Here is a 27,224-nt window from a genome sequence, read left to right on the forward strand (position 1 = left end):
ATTGAATTTTAGGAAAGTGATTTGAATATTTTTTTAATCATTTAAGGAGAAGATAAATCTCTGCAATTTCCCTTTTTTAATTTCAATCATTAAGGTGAAGATTTTTGTGGGAAAGAGGAAGAATTAAATAAAGAAGAAAGAGAAAATGAAATAAAAGAAAGGAAAATAAGGTAAATGAAAAGTCAAAATAATGCAAGGGCAATTTTGTCCTAAAGGGGGTTAAGTGAGCAAAATTAAAGGTTAGGGGGTAAACTGAGAAATGGGATATTCTTTAAGGGGATAAAATGTGATTAACCCTTATTTTTTTCCGGTGGACTACAAAAGACAAAAGAAACGACATCGCACTTGTCATTTTTGTGACCAAACAACGTCGTTTTTGTCATACAATTCCTCGGACTCCTCCGACTTTATGTCTTCTTCTATTTTATTTCTGCCGAAACTTTGTCGGGAATCCCGTAAGCTATTTGCCATATTCCCTTCCGTTCCCTCCGAATCCAAACCTCCCCTTTCCCTTTTATTGGGAATCCCACGTTTTTTCAGCCTTTTCTTTACTTTTAAGACTAGACTGCCAAAAGAAGTACACTACTGAGTAGTACTTACTATAGAGTCATGGACAACCGACCACTGTATAACGATCCCATATGGAAAAAGGAAATAAAAAAAATAAAAATCCTTCCTTTTTTTTTTTTTGGGAGTTATATACTAGTAGAAGACTCGGGTTTAGCTAACAGTTGTTGCACAAGTCAAATGATTTCTCGTCCTTCTCTTGCGCCTATAAGTCTTCTCAGTTGTTCATTTATTTCCCTCTCTTTATTTTAATTCTAGTTTGTTTGCTTTGTTTTTGCCATCAAAATCAATCCTTTAAAGCTTAATCAACACTTCGTTGAATTGTCGAGCTGGATAGCAGCAGTAGTTAAACTCAACTATTGTGGTTGTTCTTATCTGGCCCGTGTTTTCTTGTTCATTTTCGTTAGTTATTGGGTTTTGGGTCTCAAGATTTGAGTTTTTTCTATTCTCTGGACTGTTTGAGTTTTTCTTTCATCTTCGGGTTGGAAAAGGGATTTCTTTTTTCTTTTGTTGTGGGAAGAAGAAGCTTTCATGGCGGAAGCTTCAAAAGGTCGTTTAGTTCGTTGTCCCAAATGCGAAAATCTTCTGCCTGAGCCCCCTGGCTTCTCTGTCTACCAGTGTGGTGGTTGCGGAGCTGTTCTCCGAGGTATGCACCCCTCCTTTCCCCACTTCTTTTTCTCTATTTATACATTTGTCTGTGTTACTGTGGGTATGCGCTTGTATTTTTGTGTTAAATACAAATTGAGTTTAAATAAAAGGCCAAACTTGTGCTAGCTTTTAAGTTTTTTTTTTTTTTTTTAATTATTCCCCACCTAAAGTGTTCATCTTTATGTTTGAATGAGTTGTAAGGGGATGTTAACGGTGGTTTTTTATTTTAAGTTATGTCACAGCTAAAAAGAAAGAGCTTTTGGGCGATGGCTTATTAGGGACATCTGATGAGGAAAGGAGTAGAGGAGCTTCTGAGAAAGGGGACGTCGATAATGTCGGTTTAGGTAGCGTTGCTGGGGCAAAGATAGAGAGTAACGGGATTGTTAAAAGAAACAATTGTGAAAATGTCTTGAATGGTAGTTCTTCATCAGGAGTCGATAATAGTAGAGGTTTGGATGATTGTGATGGATCTAAAACAGGAAGAGATAGGTTGGATTTGGGTTTTGATCAGGATAGAAAGATTAGATACTCAGAAGATGAATACAAACATCCTTTGAAGGGTCTGAATGATGAATATGTTCGTGATAATGGAACTGGTGACTTCCGCTCTAGTAGGCCTGATTATACTAGATTGAATAAAGATGAGCTTGAAGAAATCAAGCGTTTGATTAAGTTATTGAGATCGAGGCCGGCTATAGACCAGAATGGTATGGACAGAAATAGCTCGATAGCGTCCCGTGCTAATGCCAGCAGTGTTGCAGGGCAGGGGAGGTTTGTCAATTTTCAACATCCTGAAGTGGGGCCTTCAAATTATGTTGGAGGTTCTTACTACAATTATGCTGAGCAGAGAAGGTATGGTGACAGATCAGATGGACTTGCAAGAGTTGAAAATTTGGAGAATGATCGAGTGGAGCTCCTTAGGAAGCTTGATGAGTTGGCTGATCAACTCACCAGATCTTGTGATGTAGCAGATAAATCAAAGGAAAGGATCCATCATGACCGCTGGATACCTCCAGTTCTTCCAGATGCATATGACAGACATGATGCTTTTGTGCAAGATGGTACGAGGAACTCTTATACTGTTCATAAGCAACCTCTGATTCCTGACAAACACATTTCTAGAGCTCCATATGTCCCTCACAGTCATGGCTATGTCCCTTACACGGATAGACACGGCATACCTTTTCAAGAATCTTACCCTCCACGGAATTTTTCTTATGAATATGGTGGAATTACTGATGCTTATCAGACGCAGATGCTGAGGAGGCCTTCCCATCAGCCACCTAGTCGGTACTTCCAGGAATCATGTTATGAGCAGTTTCCAGGTCACGTGGACTTCAATCAAGATCTGTTCATGTCACACCCACATGAAGCTTTTTTTCACCAGCCTGCCTGCTCTTGCTTGCAATGTGTCAACAAGAATTGGCAAGTTTCTTCGAAAATTCAGCCCCCAAATCTATGTAGCCAAAATATGCATAGCACCCACACAAGTCGTAGTTTCTATCAGAATGTGAATCCTATTACATATGATCCTCAGGTTTACACTTCCGAAGCCTCCAATCTCCTTCCACCACAATCTCGTGATAGAAAGCACCTTACAAGAAGTTCTAGTGACTTGGGCAGAGAAAAAGTTGGATTTGGTCAAAGCCATCCAAAGAAGGTAGTGGCAGCCCCTGGTGGCAGACGACTCTTTCAGCCAATTGCTGGTGGTGCTCCATTCGTAACCTGCTGTAATTGCTTTGAGTTGTTGAAGTTACCAAGGAAACTTTTTTTAACTCAGAAAAACCCAAGGGAAATAAAATGTGGGGGTTGTTCTTCTGTGCTTTTGTTTGAACTTGATGGCAAAGGAATTGTTGTATCAGTATCTGCAACAACTGAGCGAGTCTTTAAGAAGGTTCACTCTTCCTCCAGTGAAATTTCAGATGAAAAGTATGAAAGTTCTCATGATCCCCCAGATGCTGATGCAGTAGGCAACTGCGATGGCTATGAGAACTTCAATTATGGCTATCAGTTGACAGATGCTGAGCCTGTTCCGTCTTCAGGAGAATACAAGTTGAGTTTTGGTGAGTCTGAGATGAGAAGGGATCCTAATTCTTTCACTGCAAGTTCTTCTGAGGGCGAGCAAAGTCCAAATAGCGTGATAGCTGAAAAAGATGAAGGCTTATTACATCTTCCAGATTCACCTTCCCAGAAACACCCAGGTCATTCCCCTGATAATCTTATGCACAAATATGGCCAGGGAAACAAAAGCAAACGTATTGAGGAAGATAGGAACACTGCAGACGGGAAAATCTCTAGGCAAAACTCGCTAAAGGACACCCTGGTGGCAACTGAGATGGATGTGTCCTATAATGATGGTTCAACTCATGATTCTGCTGAGATACGCAAAGAGGAATATCTACCAAAAATCAACAAAGGGGGTGAGTCTTTCTTCGTTGGTCTCATAAAGAGGAGTTTTGGAGACTTCTCGAGGTCAAGTAAGAGTACAGAAAGTGGAAAATCAAATGTTTCCATCAATGGGCACTTTGTACCAGACCGAGTAGTTAAGAAGGCAGAAAAGTTGTCTGGGACTATTCAGCCAGGAGAGTACTGGTGAGTGCATACTCGACATCTCATTCATTTTGTCATTTTGATATTCTACACATGCATTTGCTCTATTTATATCTTACTCAGAAGGGCAAATTTGAAAGTTTGAATGCATCATTCTCTGACTCTTAAAGTGTAACACTTTCAACATAACTAGTCACATTCTGTTTTCTAGCAACTATAGGTGCTAAGCTCTGAAAACAAACTGTGTATGGATGAATTCGTTCAGCCCTGAGCCGCAACTGTCCCCTTTTTCCCTCTCGTGACCTCTTTTGATTCATGTGTAGCTAATGTGGCAACATTCTTATTGACAAAGATGCTCTTCATGTCCTTGTACACTGAGTATCAATGCCAAATTTCCTGCTAATTTCTTTGCCATACCAGGTATGATATCCGAGCAGGATTTTGGGGTGTCATGGGACATCCATGCCTGGGCATTATTCTGGTGAGATTATAAAATTCTGTCACATGCTGTATATCAAATATAATTTTATTACGGGAAAAAATCTTTGTTTACACAAAGAAATTATCGAGTGCACTCCTGTTTTGCAGCCAAACATAGAAGAATTCAATTATCCTATGTTAGAAAATTGTGCTGGTGGAAACACTGAAGTTTTTGTGAATGGGAGGGAGCTTCACCAGAAGGATCTAGATTTACTTGCCAGCAGAGGCCTTCCAATCACAAGGCACAAGTCTTACCTCATTGATATTTCTGGCAGAGTGGTGGATGAGAACACAGGTGAAGAACTAGATGGACTAGGCAAACTTGCCCCAACGTAAGTTTTGCTTCCTCATGTATTACACTCATTCTTTCTGGTTTACTTCCTCCAAGTACAAATAAGTGAGGATAGCTGCTTATTATGTGCTTATTCACCAATGTATCATGAAACAACTGTTGCAACATAATTAACTTTTTAGAAGGTCCAGGTAGATGATCACTTTTATAGTTGCCCCTGCCTAGCTTCAGTATATAAGGGACTGTGAATCACCTATAAGTGAATATCAGCTTCACATTAAATGGTTTTGGGCAGAAATCAGTTCTATTTTTTAGCCAGTATTAGAGGATTTTCGGCATATCTTTTCTCAAGATGGTTTTCAAGGTTTGTCTGTAGATTAAATACAGATTGTACCTTACAATTGCTTTGCCACATGATAGATTCTTAGTGCCTTGAGGACCTTGACAGACAATTCATTGGAACTCTAGCCCTTGTCAGAGAAATTTATATGCCCAACTGATCAATTGTTAAAATTGGAAGTTTTTTTGGTCGATGGAGTACTGTTAGTGCCCCTCATAGCCTAGAAATATAGCTCAATGCACATGACCTGGAGGAACAGAAGGAGAAAAGAGTCAAAATTTTATAGGAAACAATTGGATATTTCAAGTTGTTGTTGAGATTTATCCAAGTACAAGTCATTGGTTTGGTGCTATCTTCTGTGGTTCTCCATCATTTGCCTATTGCTGGCTGAATTTCATTAACCGCAGATTAGTATTTTTGTGATTATCATAGATTCTGACTATGGTATCTGTGATGAACCTGTTGTGCTTGGATGGCTTTGCTTTAACTTTAAGAAGGGGGAACGGGGGTGGGAGAATCAGTTCTCATATCCAGTGAAAAGCTTGTTTTGCAGCTATTGTCTTCATTGATGACTGGTGGAATTATATCATGCTATGGGTCCCTTTCTGACTGTTTCTCAATATATATGTGAAACAGGGTTCAGAGAGCAAAGCATGGATTTGGTATGAGAATTCCAAAATCACTTCTCCAAAAGCAACGTTAATGGAGTAGTAGTTAATTGAGGCAGCTGCTGCTCCGGTCTGTTGTGCTGCCATGGTCCTGAAATCCATTGCATGTGAATATGTGATGCAAAAATATTCCTGAATCGACTGATTGTTGTCTCTGCACTGTGACCCATATATTCTTTAATTAGATATGTAATTGTTTATACTTTTCAAGCAGACCCAACTCAGAGAGCCGTTTGACCGATTTAAACCTTCCTGTATATTAAAATCTATGGAAACAACGTTCATCTGAGCTGGTATTTGCAACATCTGTGGTTTGTACTTTGTACTTGTAAGCATGCACAATACTTCTGGGCAACAATGGGGGGTTTCCTCTTTGCGGTGAACAGGAGTTGAGCAACAGTCTTGTCGGTCGAGTTTAGTAGACCTTCTTTCATTTAATGAAAAAAATCGTTTTTGATTAGTTGTTTTACTTGTAAATCTGTTGTAGCAATTGGACAGGCTAATTTATTAGGTTGGTTGATAGATTAGATTCCATTTGACTTTCCATCTTGTATCAGTAGCTAATTAATGTGTATCCACTCCGCTTCTTGGCCAATGCCGAAGTGGAACAGACGCAACAACTTCTGCATTAATTTTACGCCAATTTACTAAATTGTGTCATGAGCCACTGAAGTTTATTGAAACTCTTTATGTATATTGAAGTCTATTTTTTTATCTTTTTTTTTCTTGGTAATTGCAATGTTGGTTAATTGACTTTACAAACTCTTGACAATTTCGTAATTGCACAGAACTTGATTTGCAGAAACCAATTCTGGTGTAACTGAAGTTGTACCAAAATGGCACTGGCTGAGGTGACAATAAAGTGGCTTCTAAGTTCTAACCTAAATCTTTGTTATCCCCACCTTAACCGTTTCTAAGCTTCCCCAAAAGCATACGTTTTTGCAAATTTTTTTATACGTACATTTTTATAATTTCTTATAGTAGTCTATATATCAAAGTTTAATATAAATTGAATGGTAGTAACATACACCAGTAGTTAGCATCATGCACTTGATTTGATGTAGCTGAAAACTCTGTCTAAGGCTATTGGCTAAAAAAAAAAAAAAAAATTCTCCAACCAAAAAGAGAAAAAAAACAAACAAAATTCATAAAGGGCCCTATCCATGTTACGTTTTGGGGAAAAATTTAAAAAAAAAGGGCCCTATCCCACCTTAGTATTCCCCTATGAAATCCTTAAAACTGTTCTAGCATACTGCACAACTACTTGGTCGTTACTCCGAGGATCTGAGCAAAGCTTGTGCAAAGCTGCAAGCTGCTCATAAAGCTGCCAAGACTGCATCTTTGTCGGTTAATCACATCGCTCCATTCCTCCAATCTTGAACTTAAAGCTGGGTTTTTTTCAAGCCCCTTTTGAATTTTAGCTCAAAAGCTGCAGTCTTGAGCTTAAAGATCGTTTTTTTTTTTTTTAACACGAGTGAGCGGATAGCTTGTGGAATATCTGATAGAAAACAATAATGATGAAGAAAATTTCATTCAACTGGACATCATGGTGGTGGTCTCTTCACAAGCAGAATTACTTGGTTCTCAAGTTGGGAGTTTCAATTCTTCTAATTGGCCTTGTTTTTAGGCTTTTATACCCTCTATCCGGTGGTGTGTCTGAAGTACAAGACATCCCTATTCAGCAAACTGTTAGTTCAAGTACACCACCGCCTCTGGTTTCTGTCAGTTCACCTCTAAATTCTAATCAGCATTCTCCGAATGGGACTGAAACTTCAGAGAGGAGTTCAGATTCAAGTGGGTTCAACGAGGATGACAACGAAAGTCAAGAAAATGGTCAGTCTTTTCCTTCCATTTGACTGTTGCATCTTATCTTTCTTTCTCTTAGCAATTGAATTTTGCAACAGAACCACTTTAAGAAATTTTATTGGGTTTTCGAGAAAAGATGGGATGCGATCAATGAGTTGTCAAAGGTGATGTCCATAGTGATGTTCTAATTTGATTTTTTGTGATATGAATTTCAACAATCAACAAATCAGTTAGTTGGTTTTAGTGGAGAGATTGGGTATGATGAGTATAGGGTGGTTTAGGATCCATAACAAGGAGGTTTGTTTCTCTTATTCATTTAGAGTACAAAACTATTCTTGCTGGCTTTGAATGAATTACATCGTATAATTTTACTTTTCTTGGTAAAAGGTGGTTCTTTTGATTTAAATTAATGTATGCCTTGTCGTGGCCTGTTCTGCTGCCATATTAATAGGCGAATATCTACAAAATATATAAAGGATGTTTCAATTTGATGTGCTGAAACTTGCATGGTTATTATTCCATAGAAGATGCGGGAAGATGTGATCTGTTCGTTGGGGATTGGATTCCTCATCCTGGGGGTCCTGTTTACACTAATGAGACCTGTGACTGGATTGAAGGCCATCAAAACTGTATGAAGAATGGTCGACCTGATACAGGTTATCTTTACTGGAGGTGGAGTCCACGAGAATGCGAGTTACCTCAACTAAATCCTAATAGGTTTCTTGAGTCGATGAGAAATAAAGCTTTGGCATTGATTGGTGATTCCATATCGCGTAACCACATACAGTCATTGATCTGTGTTCTTTCAAAGGTAAAATCTTTAGCTGTTATGGATTGGTACTGAAAACGACTGTTGGTTATGTTTATTTGTTCTGTGCTTTGGGATCCCCTCTGTAATTTTTCAATTGCCAAATTATCCATTACATGATCCACCGGGGCTCCTTATATTGTAATTGGTGTGATACTAGTGCAGAGTGGACTGTGATATCATGAGGTAAATATAGGAAATTCAGGAAAACACAAGTCATAAACAATGTGAGGTATATGATTCATTTCTGTATATCCACATGTTGTATGATAATGCACTCTTCCATTTTTACGCAACTAATTAATTTCAGAGTTTGGAGTGAGAGGAATATCTTCATTGATGCTGCTGTGTGATGGTTAGATACCATCATCAGCTTGGATATTTCTGATTTGATGTTAATCTTTCTTTTATTTGGTCAAGTTATGTGGCATATTTACATATATTTTCTTTAATTTCTTTTCTTTGTTGGAAAAATGATGACATAGTTTCAACATATCTTAGACCCCTGCACCATGAGAATTGGGTAGAAATACATAGTTGTTGGACCACTCTGTAGGTGACTATAAACAGAAAAGGAAATGTTATTCTTCGTAAATCAATTGGAACCAAAAATGGAAACATTTGGCTAAGACACTTCTCTGTAATTTTTTTTGGACACAGAAAGCAGCAAAACTGCAGTAAATTAGGTCAGTAATGAGGTTCACTACATCCCTATGGGGGTGAGAAACCTTTTCCTTATGGGGATTTACTGCACTGCTTTAGGCATTTATTTATTGGAATCTGATTAGCAGCTGAGTGTTACTTGGCTAGCTACTTGGTGATTTTGTCTTCATTCTGATTCTAACTGCTTTCGTTTCAATTTTTATAATCGTTGATTGAAAATTTTGGACGTTGGTGTTTATTTTCATCCTGTTTATTCATTTCCTATGTGTAAGCTGTCAAGGTGGCTATATATCTCGAGTCAGAGTTATTTTTGGAGGATTTGAAAGATTTTTCAGTTATACATAGCTAAGTATTTCGAGTTATATTCTTTTAGGCGGAAAAAGCCGTCCAAGTTTATCATGATGAGGACTACAAATCAAGAAGATGGCTCTTCCCCTCCTACAATTTCACCGTTTCAGTTTTATGGTCTCCTTTCTTAGCACAAGCTGCCATTTTCGAAGACTACAATGGTGTTTCTACATCAGAGATTGAGCTGCATCTTGACAAACTAGATGGCACATGGACTGAACAATTCAAGAGCTTGGACTACATCATGTTTTCCAGTGGTGAATGGTATGCCAAATCAGCAATCTACTACAAGAACAACACAGTATTGGGATGCCATTACTGTCCTAAGAGAAACTTGACGGAACGTGGGTTTGATTTTGCTTATCGCGAGGTGCTCAGGAACTTTTTTGACTACATAACCGAGTCAGATCACAAGGGGATGATCTTTTTCAGGACCAGCACACCGGAGCATTTTGAGAACGGTGAATGGTTTAGCGGTGGAACCTGCAATAGAACTGAACCAGTGAAGGAAGGTGAGTTTCTGAGAAATGAGTTGAACAGGATTCTTCGAGATATTGAAATAGAAGAATTCAGGAATGCATCCACAAAAGCTTCTGAGAAAGGGGTGAATCTCAAACTTTTTGACGTAAATCCTCTCTCCTTGTTGAGGCCTGATGGACATCCAGGTCCATACAGATTCTTCCAACCATTTGCCAAGGACAAAAATGCAAAGATAATCAAAGACTGTCTACACTGGTGTTTGCCGGGCCCTATAGATACTTGGAACGATCTGTTAATGAAGATGGTGGTCAATGGCTGAGCGCACCTGATGTTGGCTTGCCGTTACGTTTGTCAAGAAAATGGTGGATCAAGTTTGCCTCTCCGCTCGATGAATATAAATGGTTTGAGATTCTTCAAACCTGAAATTGGTCAATGTTTGGGAGAGTTATAATTAGTCTGATAGATTAATTTTTTCTACACTAAATAGTGTGTAGAAATTCTTTGACACAAGTCGGCTTATATGTGAAGCATGTACGCAAGAAGAGGCTTTTATAGTTGAATAGAGAGATTTAAGTACGCTTCTGCATTTAGCCCACTCTTTGTAAGGAAATCTATCTTTACACCAAAAAATGATCCTAGTTTGAAAACCATCAAGTTTATATTTTTATGATTGTTGCTGATTTTTTATTTATTTATTTTTTTGTCTCCCTTTCTACTGGACTAATGGAAGGAAACAAAAAAAAAAAAAAAAAAAAAGAAGAAGGAAGGCAAACATGACATAGCATAAAATGGAAGCCCCGAATCATCCATTGTACAGCATTGAAATACACCAACGGTCAAGCTTTTAAATTTGCACCAATGGGACTCGAACCTTTTCTTCGTTAACAACAATTGATTTGAATTTGAAACAAGTAACCGTTGGAATCTGCATATAAAACAAAACCACTCTCGGGAGAAGCCACACTCACTGTTAGCAACGTCTCTCTCTCTCTCTCTGAAACCATCCATGGCTGCAATTGCAGAGATGCCTCTTGTTTCTGAACCGGCTCCCACGAAGAAAGGGAGATCCAGAAGAGCACTAAAGCAGAAAACCCCATCGTCCAGCGAGGCCAACATTGTGGCCGGAACTGTCCCTCAGCCATCTCCGGTTGCGCCACCATCTGAGAACTGTCCCACCAAAGAGAACCATGAAAGCCTCTCCTCACAGCTTTCGCCCCAGAAAAAATCAAAGAGAGGGGCTTCAAAGGCTTCCAAGCAACAACCAGAACTGTCCTTTGAGAAAGAATTGCTGGAAATGCAGGAAAGGTTTGAGAAACTGAGGCTTGAGAAACAGCAGACTGAGGAGCTCTTGAAGGTTAAAGAAGAAGCCCTGAAACAAAATGAGGAAGAGAAGGAGAAGCTGCATGTCGAACTCAAGAAGCTACAGAAAGTCAAGGAGTTTAAACCCACCATGGTTTGTTTTCTGTTGTGTCGTTTTGAATTCTTCTGCTTTTGGTTCTCATTTCTTGTTCTGATCGCCCCTTTAATTACGATTCACAAGATCTGATGAAAGGGTTGATTTTGTTATTTGCTTTCAAAAATTTGCGATTTTTAGGTTTTAATACAAAGAAAATATTTGGTTGAAATTTTTTTTTTTTCCAAATCGAAGTTGATGCCACTGCAAAGACAAAAGGAGACATTAGAAACAGTGGAAGCTGCAATTGTTATCTTATTTTAAAGTTCTCCATTCTGTTGAACCTTTTGTCAGACCTTACCCATGTTGCAAGCTTTGAAAGACAATGATCAAGAAAAGAAAGGGAAGAAGAAGGCGGATCCTGCGACAAAGAGACCATCTCCTCCTTACGCCTTGTGGTGCAAAGATCAGTGGAATGAGGTGAATGCGCACTGAGGTTTCTTTAATTCCCGTTTTACCATGTTAAAGTATCGGATGACTTAGCTGGATAATTTTCTGATGTGATAATCTTTGGTTACGTAGGTGAAAAAAGCAAATCCGGAAGCAGATTTCAAGGAAATATCAACTCTGTTGGGGGCAAAATGGAAGACACTCAGCACAGAGGAGAAGAAACCTTACGAGGAGAGGTACCAAGAGGAGAAGGAAGCTTACTTGAAAATTGTTGGAATTGAGAAACGCGAGCACGAAGCAATGAAGCTTTTGGAGGAAGAGCAAAAACAGAAGACTGCCATGGAGTTGCTTGAACAATACATGCAGTTCAAACAGGAAGCAGAGAAAGAAAATAAGAAGACTAACAAGCAAGTTCCAATTAAATTGCTTTTTTGTTTAATGCTATAATAAATTATAGATGGCCGAAAAAGATCCTTTAACTTCTATACTGATTTTGTCTGCTTTGATTTTCTGTATTTAGGAAGGAAAAAGATCCTTTAAAACCAAAGCAACCACTCACGGCTTTCTTCTTGTACTCGAATGAGCGACGCGCAACTTTGCTTGCAGAGAACAAAAATGTGTTGGAGGTGATTGATGAAATGCAGCTTGATTATATGCTTTGTTAATAAAAATTGTAGAATTCTTCATTGAGAAATTGGTGGGATATGTTATTAGGTGGCAAAGGTCTTAGGTGAAGAATGGAAGAACATGACGGAGAAGCAGAGAGCACCTTATGAGAAGGTATTACACCCCTGCCTAACATGCATACCTTTCTTCTAGATGCAGTCCTTCTGTTTGTTGGAGATTTGAGGGTTTTTGCGTATTGAAAAAATTCTGCAATGATATCTAGATTGCAAACAAGAACAAGGAGCAGTATTTGCTTGAAATTGAGCTCTACAAGCAGAGGAAAGAGGAAGAAGCTGCTTATCTCAAAAAGGAAGAGGAAGAGCTGATGAAACTTCAAAAGCAGGAAGCGTTGCAATTGCTCAAGAAGAAAGAGAAAGCTGAGAACATTATTAAGGTTTGTGTTACATATATTATTTGTCATGTTGTCCCTCCCTGATTTATTTGAAGCACATGAAAACTTCTAAGCCAATATAAATATATAAATATATAATTGAGAGATGCATTGCTCATTAACAATTTAGAAAACAAAAGAGAAGCGCCAAAAGAAGAAGGAAGAGAAGGATGTTGATCCTAACAAGCCAAAGAAGCCAGCATCTTCATTCCTCCTATTCAGGTTACTACTCAGTCTGTCAACCAAACGATTGATAAAGAGTGTGATAGTTCTTTAACGACTCAATTGGAATGAACGCATTTTGTTCTATGATTTTTACTAATGCAGCAAAGAGGCCAGGAAGACTTTGTCGGAAGAAAGGCCTGGGATCAACAATTCCACCCTTAATGCCCTCATTTCGGTTAAGTGGAAGGTATATATTGTACACAAAGCCCCGCCCAGTATGTGTTCTTTAGCTGTATTTATTTTATGTTTACCGGTTAGTTCAGGGATTTATTTGTTTAATTTGCAATCCTCATAGGAACTAAGTGAGGAAGAGAAACAAGTTTGGAATGAGAAAGCTGCAAAAGCTATGGAGGCATACAAGAAGGAGGTGGAAGAATACAACAAAAAATTGGTGGCAGAGAACCAGAAAAACTAGAACACAGACAGTCTGTGAGACATAGATAGTGTTGGTGCTGGTGTTCAACTTGTTCTGTTGAACATCTTAGATGCATGCTAATTGTTTCTTCTTCAAATGTATGTGTCTTTAGACTTTAATGGGTAATGGGTGCAGTCTGTGAGATATTTGTGCTTTTGGGAAATGTTTTCAACTGCTGACAATTGAACAATCAGGTAGGAGGAGAAGTATGGTAGTTGGGTGGGTAATCTATGAGATACTTGTGCTTTTAGGAAATGTTTTCAATTGCTGACAATCAAATGAATGCTAGTACAAATTTGGTTGTGTCACGAAGGTTTTGACATTTCTTGGATTGCCAACTAGTCAATTTGCCTATTGTGTTGTTGTACTCGTGTAATAGGCCGTTGAAGGCTTTGCTGGTACAAATAGAGATAATTCAACTCCAACTGAGCTCCAAAAATAAACCATTCTTGGTTACTTCCGTTCAAATCTAGGGGTGACAATGGGCAGGATGATACGTTGCGCGCTTATCCGTTAGGGTTTGATTTTAATGAGGAGCTATCGATGGTAACCTGATAAAGTATAAATAGTAAGAGGATCCGATAACACATTTTCTATATAGTCCGATACTGTTTTTAATCTTATAACTCAATAAGATACAATTCTAACCCAACACAAATGAAGATAATTATGATTTAAAACAAAAGAATGTTGATTTAACCCTTCATTAAATGTTGAATTTTTCTCATGCAAACTCTATGACTTCAATACACACAGTGTGTTAACATGGTGTATGTATTGATTTTTGTTTGATAAAAGGTTACTTTTTTTTTTCTGAACTATTAAGTTTAGTGAGTAGGTAATCCGAACTTGCAAGTGAGATGGTTTTGTAATGGAAATAAAAACCCATGGAGTTAGCCGATAGGATTAAGCTTCTATCCCTAATTTCCTATCCAAATCTTCAATTGTAAGTGATTAATTTAGAACCATTCCTAAGGCTTTGCAAATATCCACAGAGTAATAAATAAGTCCCTCCAAGGGACCCCAAAAAAAGAAAAATAAAAATCTCCTAGACCTCCACTCATTACTAGGTCCAAGCGTACATATGTGGATAGTCATTTTCTAAAGACTAGGCCCAGTTGTGAATTTCCCATCTAACCCATTTCCCCATTTTTACACGCGTGCTCCGGAGTTCGTCTATTCTTTTCCTCCGGCGACCCATATATACCGCCACCTTGCCCTCCTTCCATGAATTATTCCTTTCTCGTCTCTTTGCCGCCCATTCTTGTGTTCAGAGTGATTGATTGTGGTATGTTCTCCGATTACAGTTAGCATTTTGAGAATCTAACTTAGAGCTTATTCACTTCAATCTTTGAAAGTTGCACCGCTAAAACCCTAGGTTTGGCACTAGTTAGGATTCGTTTGACTATTTGATGTATTTCTGTTGGATATCCTAATAATTCTTATGACTTTTATACGCTCGATTAAGTGTGATTTTCTTGCTCTAAAAGTTTGAGAATTAAACCGAGTTCTGGATCTTACTATTCTGCCAGCTGCATTTTAAATTGGTTTTGACTTAATGAGATGTTTGCTTAATTTATGTTGCATGAATTTTGTGCTATTTATTATGTATTTGATTATGTTATATTTTTTATGCTTGTATAGGTGAATAGTTCGAATGCATTCTCTTTCTTTAGTTAAAATGATGTTTTTGCTTAACTGGGTTGTTGCCCTTGAGTTCATTGATGGTCAAAGCCTCCGCTTGTCGGATGCCACTAATCAGTAACCTACAGAAAATGTCGGAACGCTTTCCTTTTACATGGTAACCGTTGTTCTGAATATTGATCCTTTGGATTTAAAATTCATCTACAATTATTTTATATTGATTCTCTCATTTACGTAGGAGTACTTTTTTCTGATTTATATTGTTGCCTTGGGTTTTAACGCAGATCAATTAGTTGACACTTGTGATTTGATAACGTTTTTTGCTTTGTTAACACGGAATTAGCAGCTGAATTAATCCTACCAATATAAACAATGCACCCCCCCAAGGCAAACGCAACCCAGATTTCCCATGCTGTCAGTGACGGAGTCAGAAATTTTTTTTTGGGGGGGCCAAAATTGAAATTCCATTCAAAGATGACTAATTCATATATATATATATATATATATATATCAACTCTCATAATATAAACTAAAATTGAAAAAATTTAGGGGGGGCCAATTTTATTTTACACACATATTTACATATTATGAATTAAAATTCTCAAAACATGGCCCCCCTCTGCCCCCCCTTGGCTCCGTCATTGCATGCTGTCGTAGTACTATTATTATGAAAAACTTTTAGTAGTGATTTGTTTTATTTGATTTATATGGGCAAGGTCGTCAACACACAGGCAAAAAGCCCTGCCTGGTCTTCCTCTTCCTCATCCGAGGGAGTATGACTGAATTAGTATAAGGTACAATTTTTTAAAGTATTTTTGTTTTTTATTTCCATCTTATCATTTTTTCCCATATACACTGCTTTGGGATTGCCGATTAGTTTATCCAATCCTAGTCTAGTTTCAATGTAGTTATTATTATTCTATTCAGATTTTATGTATTGAGTCAAGTTTAAATTTAACGGTTCTAAAAGTTCTGATTATGTTTAAGGGTTTTTTTCTAGGTTGTTGAAGTAGAGGGCAAAAGGAAGGTTTAAGGGTATTATGCCTCGTTACCATGGCGAGCCTCCTGGTGTTCGAGTTTATACAGTTTGCGATGAATCTAAGTACCTGGTTGTCAAGAATGTTCCAGCATTGGGTTGTGGTGATGAATTGTTGAGACTTTTCTCAACATATGGACAGATTGAAGAATGCAAACCAATGGATGCTGAAGATTGTGAGCCCTTTACCGATGTTTACTGGATTAAGTTTCATCAGGTTGACAATGCTAGGTTTGCTAAAAGGAAGTTGGATGAGTTTGTTTTTCTGGGGAACAGGCTGCAGGTTTCGTATGCACCTCATTTTGAGAGCTTGTCCGATACCAAGGAGAAATTAGAAGGGAGGAGAAATGAAGTTCTTGCACGGTTGAAACCTAGGAGCTCCAATGCCTCTGCAGCGTACGGTCATGGGCCATCAGCTAGAGATCAGTCATTGGGATTACAACAACGGGAATTTGGTGACTCCCATTACACTGCTAGAAGTGGAGGTTCTGCTTCCATGACTCATGTTTCTTCTGACAAGGAGTATTTCCCATTGGAATCTATGAATCAAACAGTTTGCCTGGTTAGAGAGAAACTTAATGAGATACAATCAAGCACTGACAATTCAGAGGTTCAGTCGTCTAAAAGACCACGTGTTGACAATAGGAGGAGAATCTAATATTCTTGAAAGAGTTCTGTCCTTTGTCCAAGCTCAGGTGATATCATGATGTGGGACAAATTTGTTTAATATTTACTTCTTTGGTAGGATCCTCGTGACTGCAGTAGAGATGTGAAATTGCATTTGGAGGTCAACATATGTAAATCTGCTGGCCCTCTTTAGGAAAAGGACAAAGGGCTGCAACAATTCTAAGTTGCTAAGGGCTTCAACCTTTTTCTCCTGTTTAAGTTGAAATCTTTTAAATCATTGGAAATCTCTCCATTACCATTGATGTTTTGTTATGTTGGTGGACATGGATGAGGATGGGGGAAGGGGTCACTCATATATGTTCAAAGTTCTTTATAATCATAAGAAGTCTCTCGACTGGGAGTGCGGGCGAACTTCTTTGCTGCATACTTCTTTTTGTACTTTGTAAAATATATAGAGAGGTAAGGATAAGAGATCTCCGAAAGTCTGGTAAAACAAACTTTCTGAGTTGCAAAACAAATTTGTTAACTGTGGATGGTATGGAGGAAAAAGTAATAGTACATGCGTAGAATGGGACTTCACAAGCAGGAGAAAGGTGATATAGCGCTTCAACAGGAAGCTCTGCATATGTTTCGAAGAAAGAGAAGCCAAAAAACCTTAAGGTCTGTTAATAATGATTGTTCCCTTGTTTTCTGATTAATTTTAAGCTTCTGAAATTAGCTGACTGAGGTGCATTGGCATGCTTTACTACAATGCAGGAGAAGTGCACAAGGAAGAATGCATAGAAGGTCCTAACAGCCAGGACAGAAACCAAGAAGCCAACATGTTCCTTCCTTTTCTGGCGGTCAACCAAAATGAACTGGAATTCGGCATTACATGCTGCAAATAGGCCAGTAAGAAGATATTGTTGGAAGAATTGCCTGAAATCAACAACTGAACTCTTGATGTGCTCATCCCGGTTACATGGAAGGTTATGCTTAGCAGAAGGAAAAGTTGGAATGATTAAAGCTGCAAAAGCAATTAGGCATGTGACAAGGAATCGATGGAACACAAGAGCTCTGGTGGTAGACAATCCAATGAATTACAGTCCAAGGGGATTTTGCCGTTTGTCTGCAATTTGTTCTGTTGGCCATGTGGGCTGGCTAACGAACCAAAAGTTCCGCTAGTCTTAATTGCTACCAACCAAAGCTCGATATCAATACAGTTTACTTTTGCGTTCGAACACATAAATTTGGCATTGCTCGTAATCGAGCTTAATGCTTATGTTACATTTCTGTACACAATCATTTGGTTAGACAGTTTTGAGCACAACTCCAAGGAGTCCTTAAAGTTCTACAGTGGCTTTTTCTTCATAAAATTTTTTTGCCAGTTATTAAGAATATCAGAAACAAAAAATGAAAGAAGTTGAATTGTGAGCTTTGCAGTCTGATTCCGCGAATTGCCAGCCCTTTTTTTTTTTTTTTTTAATTATTATAAATTAAAGCATAGAAGCGTTAAAATTGGAACTAGAGAATCAGCAGCAGGCCCAGGATACTTCACTAGCTATATACAATGCAAATTCCTATAGGGCTACCCATGGCCCACAAAACCAGGTTAATGAAAAAGGTAGAGGTTGGTGTTCTGTGACTTTGCCGTCCGCGATTCCAAAAGACGAGAGGTACGTTTCCGCAGTTACTAATAGTCGCGCGACATGCGCCGTCAATGTCAACGCCTCCCCTCCTAAAATGTGCCGCCAATGGTAACGCCTTCTACAATCTTCTTGTAACAGATGGATGACAACTCCCAACTGCATATACCAAATTAGGACTACTAAACTTCAATCGTTCGTTCATGCTCTACTTGTAACGATTCACCAAGCAGATATAAAAAGAGATCGAAATAAGGAAGCCAGGTAGGCTATTAGTTATTCTACTTCTAGCCGAGGGCAACAAATCCAAGCCTTTCTAAAATCGCCGGCCACTCAGAGCTTGAACCGGAAAGATGGGCCGACTGTCCTCCGACGGAGCGCCAGAAGAAGGGAGTATTCCTTTGCTCGTATCAGGTAAAACTGCTTGCTGACTTTCGATTCTTATTTATTTATTTATTATATAGCTGTCAATTCCTCTCTTTTTCATACATCATGAAACAAAAAAAAAAAAAGGTTCTAAGCAGCTAGGAATCTTACTTACGGTTGTCGTGAAGGAGGTTAGGACGGGCAAGAAATGATGCTAAGAAATAAGATGCACCCACCACCTAGAAGCCTAAAAGCCTAAAACCGTAAAGCCCCAATCCATTCATCTTAGTGGGAACAAACCATGCGTTGGGGCCTGCGGTTCTGCCTCTTGTCTTCACTCTTTCACCTCGTCATCATGTTTGGATTGTATTTTTTTGAATTTTTTTTTATAAAAAAATTACTGTAATAATTTGACATATATATATATATATATGAAATAAAAAAATAATTAAAAATATATTTATATAGTAATTTTTTTTTTGAAAAATTACTTTTCAAACAAGATTAGGCTTTTCATTTTACTTTTATAAGTTTCTTGGCTACCAAATTGTTTCAATAACAAAATCCTTTTTGCTTGCGCCAATTAAAGAGAGCGCCCCCGCCCTTCAAAAAAAAAAAAAAAGGAATAAGTGTTTTTGGACGTCACTTGAAATTTGTTTGTTACTTTTTTTTGTTTTTTTTTTTCCTGAAACGATAGAAGTTGAAATTTGTTTGTTACTTGCTTGTGGGAAATCGACAATAAGAGGTGCCGTGGCCGCAATGATCGTCTCCGTCTCATGGAGGTTGAGTTTGTGTTTGCCGGGTTGCCATCATGAATTTGGACAAAAAGCCAAGAACGCAAGGCTTTGCTTCTCCACTTCCCCCTTTGCCTTTTCCGCGTATTATTCCTTGTCATTCGAGGTGGCAAAATGGGCGGGATGGGCGGGATTTGATTGGGTTTCAGATGGAACCGAGTCATATGGGTTTGGGTCCAACCTTATCCATATGTGTTTTGGGACTAACTTGGGCGGGATCACTTTGGAATGGGTTTAGATTGATCCCGTCCAATACCCAAATCTATTTTCTACATTTTTTTTAATTCATTTTTTATTTTTTATATAACTTTAATATTTTTGTTTTATTAAATTTCTTTTAGTTTTATTAAATAAACATGCAAGTGTTTTATACTCAGGATTCCCACAAAAAATTGGATTAACAAATAAAGGAAAAGATAGATATACAGCCATATTCTAACATATATCAAGATGACCAAGGCACTTAAGGTGTTGAATATTTATCCTCATCATTGTCCAAGGATGATAGGTCTAAACTAACTGAAATGTTGGAAATTCTTGTGGATAATGACTAGGAAGACTGATAGATTATATTTGCTCGTATGACTATAAAAATTGTTAAAGATAATTTTTTAATCTAAGACTCCGTTTGGATTGGCTATTTTTTCAAAAAACAAGTTTTTCAAATATAATGTTACAGTAATATACAATAACTCAAAAAACATCTCATCCATATTAGTATATCAAATATTTCAAAAAAATTTTATAGTAAAAATTTTTCATATACACTGATACAATAAAATTTTTCAAAAACACTCCAAAAAATAACTAATCCAAACGGAGCCAAGCTTGTTATTTGAGCCCAATGGGTACCCAAGTATTTCTCAAAATTTCTCATCAATTAATGGGTACAATTGGGATTTGTCCCATTTTAAACCCAATACCAAATTCCAATACCCATCCCGCCCAAAGTCCCCATGGGCATGGATAACCCATTGGGACTTGGGACAAATTGCCACCTCTACTTGTCATCATCACAGTACTAATATAGTACACCACTTATTATTATTATTATTATTTTTGGTTGGATTAGGCAGAAACTGTAGAATATACTATAATCCAGGAAAAAGATGCTAATCACAGCTTCACTCTCTATTAATTTGGCATGGGAAGAGCCCTTGGGGGGAGTGAGGAGTACTGCATGGGGGATTATTTACTTTAATTACTAGTATTTGCTTGCTCAGCCATAAAACAACTCTCTCCAGTTCCTACAAGCTACAAATACCCCCCCCCCTCCCCCGAAAAACTGGACGAGGGGCCTGGACGGTTGTCTCTGACAACCGTCCCAGGCAGTTTACGGCTTGGATGAGCCCTCAAAAATTTGTGCGGCTCAGATCACGTCTTGTAACTCGATTTTCACGCCGTGTGGGACTCACAAAAATGTTGTTCTAGTGTTACTTGCTGTTGTTCTATTGTTACACCTTGTACAGATAATGTTACACCATGTACAAATGGTGTTACACCTTCCGGAGCGGTTGTTCTGACAACCGCTCCAGCCCCGCGTCCCGAAAACTGTGAGATTCTCTTATCATTTTCAGCAACTCAACCATTCTAAATTAGGGCATAAATTGAGTTAAACCATACAAGCCTTAATAATTGAAAGTCTTCCATTTTGTCTCTTCTCTCACAAAATTAGAATAACGTTAGCATATTGATAATTGAAGACTATCCCCCTACCTAAAAACAAGATGATAATAATATTCCTAATAATAGCAGCGCAATACTGCATAATCTGTCTGTCATTATTCTATCTATTTATTCCTAATATTTCCAGTGTTGTAGTTTCAATAGATATATGTAACTTTCAATTTTCAAATATTGTCGTGCTCCTAGAATTAAAAGAAAAAAAGGATACCGATTGCTTGTGCGCGACAACTAAGATGGCTTGGTTTCCTTTCCCACCCATTGGCTTGCGGCTTCGTCAGGCTTCTCACTTCCCAGTCCATCATATGAATATAATAGAGGTCAACCATTTCATTTTATAGTCATCGTTCTCATTGATAACAACAGTGAAAATTTCCCGTTCGGCAATTCCGTCGTCCCAGCTGCCTCATTCTAATCTCATCCCCTCCTATATTGCTATACTCTGATTAAAAAAATAAAAAGGACATGTTCTATATATAAACTACTAGTAATTAAAGCAGGATGTAGATGCATATATTCGTATTCCCATTCCCCCTGGTGCTTCTTTTCTATTTTGTTTTTTCCTGAGACTAAGACAGCGACGAGCCACCCCATATCCTTCCTGCCTTTCTTCCTTCGACCACGATCAATCAACCCCATATCCTTCTTCTTATATATTCTTCTTCTCTGACGACCCAATTACATGCACGATCAACTGATATAAATTTAAAACCAGCATACATATATTTGCATGTACTGATACGTTCTGTAATACATGGCGCCAGAAAATCCACGGGATGATCAATCTGTACCGGAGATAAATCGGGAGCACGACGCCGGCGCAGTTTTTGTTTTGGAGTCCAAAGGTAAGAAGGATTTTGTGTGAAGATCAAATGCAAGATTAGTCGGTACTAACTAGTTCTAGTATTCTTCTATTAATCAGAGGATTCTCCTTTTGTCCGGTCTGGCCAGGGGAGTGGTGGCATGCGGGATTTCATCTGACGACAGCGATAGTGGGGCCCACAATACTGACGTTGCCGTACGCATTCCGAGGTCTTGGATGGGGTCTGGGCTTTTTCTGCTTATCGGTGATGGGGGCGGTTACGTTCTATTCTTACTATCTTATGTCCTTGGTGCTTGATCACTGTGAGAAGTCTGGACGTCGCCACATCAGATTCCGCGAACTCGCTGCTGACGTCTTGGGTACCTCATCTTTTACGCATTAGCTCATCTCTCTCTCTCTCACACACACACGCGCACACACCAGTACTCTGTTTCTGATGTGAAGTTTTTAACTGCCTTGCCTCAGTTCTCGACCTGTGGAGTCCTTTTTGAGAAGAAATGTGCAGCTATACTGGGACCTGTTGATGGCCTTTTTCTGGGTGCAATTTGTTATTTAAGTGAATGAGCTTTCCTTTCTAGTTTTGGATTAGTAGGAAGGTTATGGAATTTACTTTTAACCTGACATATCTGGTGATAATCGTAGTGTTCATGGTTTGTTGAGATACCATGGAGTAGACTTTTGAAAGGATCTTATGGGGATAACAACTAATTACTCTGAGCAATAACGCCCTGTGCAGCGTCCTATGAATGCCTCTTGGAGAAACTTAGGCTGCACCATTATATTGTTGGAGCATCAATACATGTTATGTTTCAGTCGCTAATTGGAGCCGTGTCTTTTACATTTCAAACAATTTTGCTTTCACGTTCTGCATTTTTGGCATTCTGACATTGATCAGAGCATTTGGCTGTCAACAAATTAAAGTTTGCTAATTATTTTGCTGCTTGCTCCTGCTTATTGGGAAGAAGTGTATCGGTAATTCTTGACTAAAGGCCTTGCGTTTCACTCTGTAGGATCGGGATGGATGTTTTATTTTGTAATATTCATTCAGACAGCCATCAACACAGGCATTAGCATAGGAGCAATTCTGCTTGCTGGGGAATGCCTACAGGTATAGCAACATAGGTATCCACTTGCTTCTTGTAGCGTGCAGACAGATTAAACATATGGTATTGGAAGCTTTAGAGGACTTCTTAATGCGCTCTGGCTATCTTTATTATCATAATTGGCAGTTCAATTTGATCTATAATCTGTCATTGCTGCCTCTGTATTTGGGGGTTGTGCAAGTAAGCTTCATGTGCCGGACAAGGGGATCTGTTGATTTTGGTTTGAGACCTTTAATTGCAAAAACAGGGAATAGAAATCTGTTAACAGAACTCAGAATTAGTGATAATACGGAATGGCTGAAAAAAAAGGGCTTTTTGTGATCGATACCTTGCTGATGGCAACTTTAGGTGTTAACTTAGAAAAGCTTAAATTTATTAATGAACAGAAATTTGTTGATAAAACTTAAAGAAGGTTTCAATTAGTGAAAATTCAACTCATTAGTGTCTGCATGTCATGCATATCTCTTGTATTTCAAAACCATGTTGGAAATCAAAATTGAGTGATTATGCTCTTCCATGGCACAATGTGTCTTCTAGGCACAGACGTGAAAACATCATGAAGTTCATAACTGGGATAAAGACATGTTGGAACATAATTACTTTCTGGTATGAAGATTGCTCAATCTGTTCTGAGTTATGGTTTCTTTGCTCTGCATAAGTATCAATACCTATTTTATCACCATGCATAGATTTATTAACAAGCCAGTAATTCTTTTAAACTGTCTTCTCTTGAACTGACACCAGCTGTTGTTCTTGTTACAAGATCATGTACTCAAACCTTTCTCCAAATGGGTCACTGAAGTTGTATGACTTTATAGCAATGGTGACTGTAGTGATGATACTCCTATCCCAGTTTCCAACCTTCCACTCCCTCAGGCATGTTAATCTTGGTTCGCTGCTTCTGAGTCTGGGCTACACTTTGCTTGTAGTCGGTGCTTGTATACATGCAGGTAGATCCTTCTTTTAATCTCTACTTGTGCTGATTGATTATACATATATTTTGCAGCTGACACAACAAAGTAATTGACTAAATAGTGAAAGCAGTACTTGGTGTTTTGAGAAAGATGCCTGTGATATGAATGATTGTTGCACTTTGAAGAGTGTTGTAGCACACATAACATTCATCCTCTTTTTTCACCTAATCCTGAGTGAAGTAAAATTTCCGGAGCAGTAAAACATATGTGAAATCCGTTACCACAAACATATGTGAATCCATTACCACAATTGAAGCTATACTTTGGACCTTAATCTGGATTGAACCCTTGTTTTTGCAATGTACACCAAATGATTTGCAAAGAGGCTTATATTGGATTCCTGAAAATGATATACATGTTGCTGCCAGCTGCAAAATCAGAAAAATTAGAAGTTAAACAATACATATGATCCTGGTTGTGATCTAATTTGTTTCAGTATTATGCAGGAACATCCAAGAATGCACCTCCTAAGGACTATTCTTTAGAAGGCTCAACATTGTCTAGGAGTTTAAATGCTTTCGCTTCAATATCTATTATAGCTGCTATTTATGGAAATGGGATACTACCCGAAATTCAAGTAAGTTTTCCTGTTTAAGCCATGGTTCTAGGGTATCAATCCATTTGTGCTTTTGGGCCAACAAACTCATTTCTTTCACTATTAGTAAATGTCATGGGGAACTGTTAAATGAGGCATTTCATGTTGCAGTTGGATACAGTCATGGAGACCTCCTAAATGGGTATATAAGCTGTAGTCTGCATCCATTTACTTCAGTGAAACAGGCTTAAGAATTCTGATCCCATTAGTATCTAGCTGCAAAAAAATTACAATCAGTAGTCGGTCACATACGTGTTAAGATCCATTTAGTAGAAAGTAGTCGCCTGTTGAGATTCAGTTTTCTGAAACAATCAATGCAGGCTACTCTAGCTCCACCAGCCACTGGGAAGATGTTTAAAGGTCTTGCAATGTGCTATGCTGTAATCTTTGTGACTTTCTACTCTGCTGCTGTTTCGGGATACTGGGCATTTGGGAATAAATCGAACTCAAACATTCTCAAGAGCTTGCTGCCAGATGAGGGACCTTCCTTGGCTCCCACATGGGTATTAGGTCTTTCAGTTGTCTTCATTCTCCTTCAACTATTTGCCATTGGCCTGGTAAGCTCATCATGCATTTTTACAGCAAAATCCTGATTACTTCTTGTAATTCATTTAGAACTGCGCTAGGTGTTCCATTTGATTAAATGCTTGCATCTTTCCTAAGTATATCACCTTCTGCTTTAACTTCTCTGATATATATATATATGACAGGTCTATTCTCAAGTAGCTTACGAGATCATGGAGAAGAAATCAGCTGATGTAAACAAAGGAATTTTCTCCAAAAGAAATCTAATCCCAAGGATAGTTCTTCGGACACTCTACATGCTATTTTGTGGGTTCTTTGCAGCCATGTTACCATTCTTTGGGGACATCAATGGTGTTGTGGGAGCCATTGGATTCATCCCGCTAGATTTCGTACTGCCGATGCTTCTTTACAATATGACACATAAACCCTCAAAATCATCCCTCAGTTTTTGGATCAACAACTCCATCATCATCATCTTCACAGGTGTAGGACTTTTGGGCTCATTTGCTTCAATTAGGAAATTAGTTATAGACGCTAAAATGTTCAAACTCTTCAGCAGTGATGTAGTTGATTAACTCCTCCTATATGCCACAGGAGTAATTTTAAAAAGTTATAGAACTGAAAGAGGTAATCCACAATACGAATCATAATCTGCTACCCCTTCATGTTACTGTTTCACTAACGGCGGAAGATATAGAGAAACTGCGAGTTTAGTTTACAGAAATCATGCAGAAATTATGTTCAAATGAATCATGAATCCTTTCTGTGGTGTTTCAATTACTTTCCCCTCAAACCAGATCAATTACCAGGTGTACATGGAATTTTAGGAATTGACCATGACCTTGTGTAGGGTCCAGCCTCTTTTTGTCTCTTCCCTTATAAAGTATGTTGTGCAAGCTCCACGTTCTGTGCTGAGATATTTCTTAATGAATCTAGCATTATGTAGTAAGCGAGTTGACAGGAGGGAGGAGATTCATAAACAACTGCTAATGCTAGGAAAGCAGCATATGATCCCCGCCAACTCCCCCACTTCCACCTTCCCCAACCCACAAAACAAAGCCTTACTCGAGCGTCTATGCCAGAGTTTATGTTCATTGTTAATTTACTGAAAAGAAAGTAGAATAACCCCATTGGTAATCAGGGTGAAATTGTTACTTCCGCATCACCAGTATTCTTGATTATAAAGAATTCGTTGGAGGACGGCAAATTTCTAAACAAAAACTAGTAATAAGAGTTATAACGAGGCATGAAACTACAAAGAAAAACCCACAATTGATCTTAGGTCGCTGCTAGGGTAGAGATATCTATTCAATCTTTATTAAAAAATCTTCCATTTGTCATGATCCAAAGAGAAATAAAGCAATCAAGGTGGTGGTGTGCAACAAATCAGCATTTGCCAACAGGCCCCAATACTTCAGCCTCAACTACCGATATATACCATAGATAGCTTTCAGTCCATCCAGAAAAAGACTTCTATGGCAACCAAATTACACGTTCGTGCTCGTCACAAGTTTTGTTCATTTGGGTCAAACTCAAAGCAGCTGATCCATGAATAAAGATAAAGATTAATAAAGCAAATCTCGAGGAAAGCATGCATTCATTGCTGTCCCCCTTATTTTGTGGGTCTTGCTCATATTAATGGCAACAAGAATCCAGATCATCGTGCTCAGCATCTCGCAATTTTACAGATTGAGCAGTATTCTTTATGAATTTGATGACGTGAAGTCTTTTAGAAACCTGATCGCCCGATTTCTTAGACTAAACATAAACTTGGACCCTTCGCACGGAAGATTATCTTTTAATCATTATGGTCAATCAGTGTTAATTATTGTCTTATAGAATAAAGATTTGTGCCCATAGCATTAAATGCCTAGTCTTCCTTCTCAAAGAACACTAATTAAGTCTAAACAAATGTTTCCTTGGTTAAATGCTTGTTAAGCGTCATGGACCTATAGAAATATGCAAGTCTGCATATATTTTACAAGAATCAAGAGTACATGGAAAAATTATCTTACTATATTGAAACTCTATACATGGAGAAATTCGCATTGAGCCATGAAACTCTTTTCAGGGTGACGCGACTCTCTTAATGTTATTTTCTCCTCCATCACTGTTAAGAAATTCGAACTCAAGACCTTATTTAAGAAAGAAGTATCAAGCTACTCACCACCCTGTCCGACAACCATCGATGTAACTGTGTAAACTTACGATCATAGATAGGGCGATCAGGATCAGTCCC

General features: G+C 38.3%; 5 protein-coding genes across 12 annotated transcripts; all 5 read left to right on the forward strand.

Moving 5' to 3' along the window:
* Positions 1-458: 458 nt before the first annotated feature.
* LOC113705038 (uncharacterized) lies at positions 459-6,014 on the forward strand. Its single transcript, XM_027226902.2, has 5 exons — positions 459-1,213; positions 1,458-3,807; positions 4,186-4,246; positions 4,354-4,577; positions 5,514-6,014. Exons 1-5 carry the CDS (start codon positions 1,099-1,101, stop codon positions 5,578-5,580), a joined length of 2,817 nt encoding a protein of 938 aa, XP_027082703.1. The 5' UTR covers positions 459-1,098; the 3' UTR covers positions 5,581-6,014.
* A 677-nt stretch (positions 6,015-6,691) lies between these two features.
* On the forward strand, positions 6,692-10,317 carry LOC113702719 (protein trichome birefringence-like 23). Of its 2 annotated transcripts, none has more exons than XM_027223851.2 (3): positions 6,692-7,378; positions 7,879-8,162; positions 9,196-10,317. In XM_027223851.2, the coding sequence occupies exons 1-3, from the start codon at positions 7,060-7,062 to the stop codon at positions 9,967-9,969; spliced, it is 1,377 nt and encodes a 458-aa protein (XP_027079652.1). In that variant the 5' UTR covers positions 6,692-7,059; the 3' UTR covers positions 9,970-10,317. The 2 variants fall into 2 exon arrangements, with proteins under 2 accessions (XP_027079652.1, XP_027079651.1); XM_027223850.2 differs by having other exon boundaries at positions 6,695-7,378; positions 7,876-8,162.
* A 293-nt stretch (positions 10,318-10,610) lies between these two features.
* Positions 10,611-13,498, forward strand: LOC113702864 (high mobility group B protein 13-like). The gene is made up of 9 exons (XM_027224022.2): positions 10,611-11,103; positions 11,398-11,523; positions 11,626-11,904; positions 12,018-12,119; positions 12,208-12,273; positions 12,383-12,553; positions 12,681-12,772; positions 12,878-12,962; positions 13,071-13,498. Exons 1-9 carry the CDS (start codon positions 10,657-10,659, stop codon positions 13,188-13,190), a joined length of 1,488 nt encoding a protein of 495 aa, XP_027079823.1. The 5' UTR covers positions 10,611-10,656; the 3' UTR covers positions 13,191-13,498.
* A 772-nt stretch (positions 13,499-14,270) lies between these two features.
* LOC113703511 (uncharacterized) lies at positions 14,271-17,806 on the forward strand. 3 transcript variants are annotated; one of them, XM_027224892.2, is made up of 4 exons: positions 14,271-14,478; positions 15,551-15,628; positions 15,835-17,157; positions 17,254-17,806. In XM_027224892.2, the coding sequence occupies exon 3, from the start codon at positions 15,875-15,877 to the stop codon at positions 16,526-16,528; it is 654 nt and encodes a 217-aa protein (XP_027080693.1). In that variant the 5' UTR covers positions 14,271-14,478; positions 15,551-15,628; positions 15,835-15,874; the 3' UTR covers positions 16,529-17,157; positions 17,254-17,806. The 3 variants fall into 3 exon arrangements, with proteins under 3 accessions (XP_027080693.1, XP_027080694.1, XP_027080691.1); XM_027224893.2 differs by lacking the exon at positions 15,551-15,628 and having other exon boundaries at positions 15,822-17,157; XM_027224890.2 differs by lacking the exon at positions 15,551-15,628 and having other exon boundaries at positions 14,272-14,478.
* Positions 17,807-18,008: 202 nt separating this feature from the next.
* LOC113703510 (probable GABA transporter 2) lies at positions 18,009-25,642 on the forward strand. 5 transcript variants are annotated; one of them, XM_027224888.2, is made up of 9 exons: positions 18,009-18,152; positions 18,264-18,536; positions 21,730-21,810; positions 21,917-22,147; positions 22,799-22,896; positions 23,655-23,841; positions 24,312-24,442; positions 24,781-25,017; positions 25,171-25,642. In XM_027224888.2, exons 2-9 carry the CDS (start codon positions 18,476-18,478, stop codon positions 25,558-25,560), a joined length of 1,416 nt encoding a protein of 471 aa, XP_027080689.1. In that variant the 5' UTR covers positions 18,009-18,152; positions 18,264-18,475; the 3' UTR covers positions 25,561-25,642. The 5 variants fall into 5 exon arrangements, with proteins under 5 accessions (XP_027080689.1, XP_071918324.1, XP_071918325.1 ...); XM_072062223.1 differs by lacking the exon at positions 18,009-18,152 and having other exon boundaries at positions 18,477-18,536; positions 21,888-22,147; XM_072062224.1 differs by lacking the exons at positions 18,009-18,152; positions 18,264-18,536 and adding an exon at positions 21,153-21,285 and having other exon boundaries at positions 21,888-22,147.
* The last annotated feature ends 1,582 nt before the right edge of the window (positions 25,643-27,224 follow it).

This window comes from Coffea arabica, chromosome 8e, assembly GCF_036785885.1.
Source record: "Coffea arabica cultivar ET-39 chromosome 8e, Coffea Arabica ET-39 HiFi, whole genome shotgun sequence".
NCBI lineage: Eukaryota > Viridiplantae > Streptophyta > Magnoliopsida > Gentianales > Rubiaceae > Coffea > Coffea arabica.

Coding starts and splice junctions, on each gene's coding strand:
- LOC113702719 (XM_027223850.2), top strand. CDS start 7,060: ATGATGAAGAAAATTTCATTCAACTGGACATCATGGTGGTGGTCTCTT. Junction 7,379..7,875: donor CAACGAAAGTCAAGAAAATG/GTCAGTCTTTTC, acceptor ATTATTCCATAG/AAGATGCGGGAAGATGTGAT. Junction 8,163..9,195: donor TGATCTGTGTTCTTTCAAAG/GTAAAATCTTTA, acceptor ATATTCTTTTAG/GCGGAAAAAGCCGTCCAAGT.
- LOC113705038 (XM_027226902.2), top strand. CDS start 1,099: ATGGCGGAAGCTTCAAAAGGTCGTTTAGTTCGTTGTCCCAAATGCGAA. Junction 1,214..1,457: donor TTGCGGAGCTGTTCTCCGAG/GTATGCACCCCT, acceptor GTTATGTCACAG/CTAAAAAGAAAGAGCTTTTG. Junction 4,247..4,353: donor CATGCCTGGGCATTATTCTG/GTGAGATTATAA, acceptor CCTGTTTTGCAG/CCAAACATAGAAGAATTCAA.
- LOC113703511 (XM_027224892.2), top strand. CDS start 15,875: ATGCCTCGTTACCATGGCGAGCCTCCTGGTGTTCGAGTTTATACAGTT.
- LOC113702864 (XM_027224022.2), top strand. CDS start 10,657: ATGGCTGCAATTGCAGAGATGCCTCTTGTTTCTGAACCGGCTCCCACG. Junction 11,905..12,017: donor ATAAGAAGACTAACAAGCAA/GTTCCAATTAAA, acceptor GTATTTAGGAAG/GAAAAAGATCCTTTAAAACC. Junction 12,274..12,382: donor AGAGAGCACCTTATGAGAAG/GTATTACACCCC, acceptor AATGATATCTAG/ATTGCAAACAAGAACAAGGA.
- LOC113703510 (XM_027224888.2), top strand. CDS start 18,476: ATGGGCCGACTGTCCTCCGACGGAGCGCCAGAAGAAGGGAGTATTCCT. Junction 22,148..22,798: donor ACTCGCTGCTGACGTCTTGG/GTACCTCATCTT, acceptor TTCACTCTGTAG/GATCGGGATGGATGTTTTAT. Junction 23,842..24,311: donor CGGTGCTTGTATACATGCAG/GTAGATCCTTCT, acceptor AGTATTATGCAG/GAACATCCAAGAATGCACCT.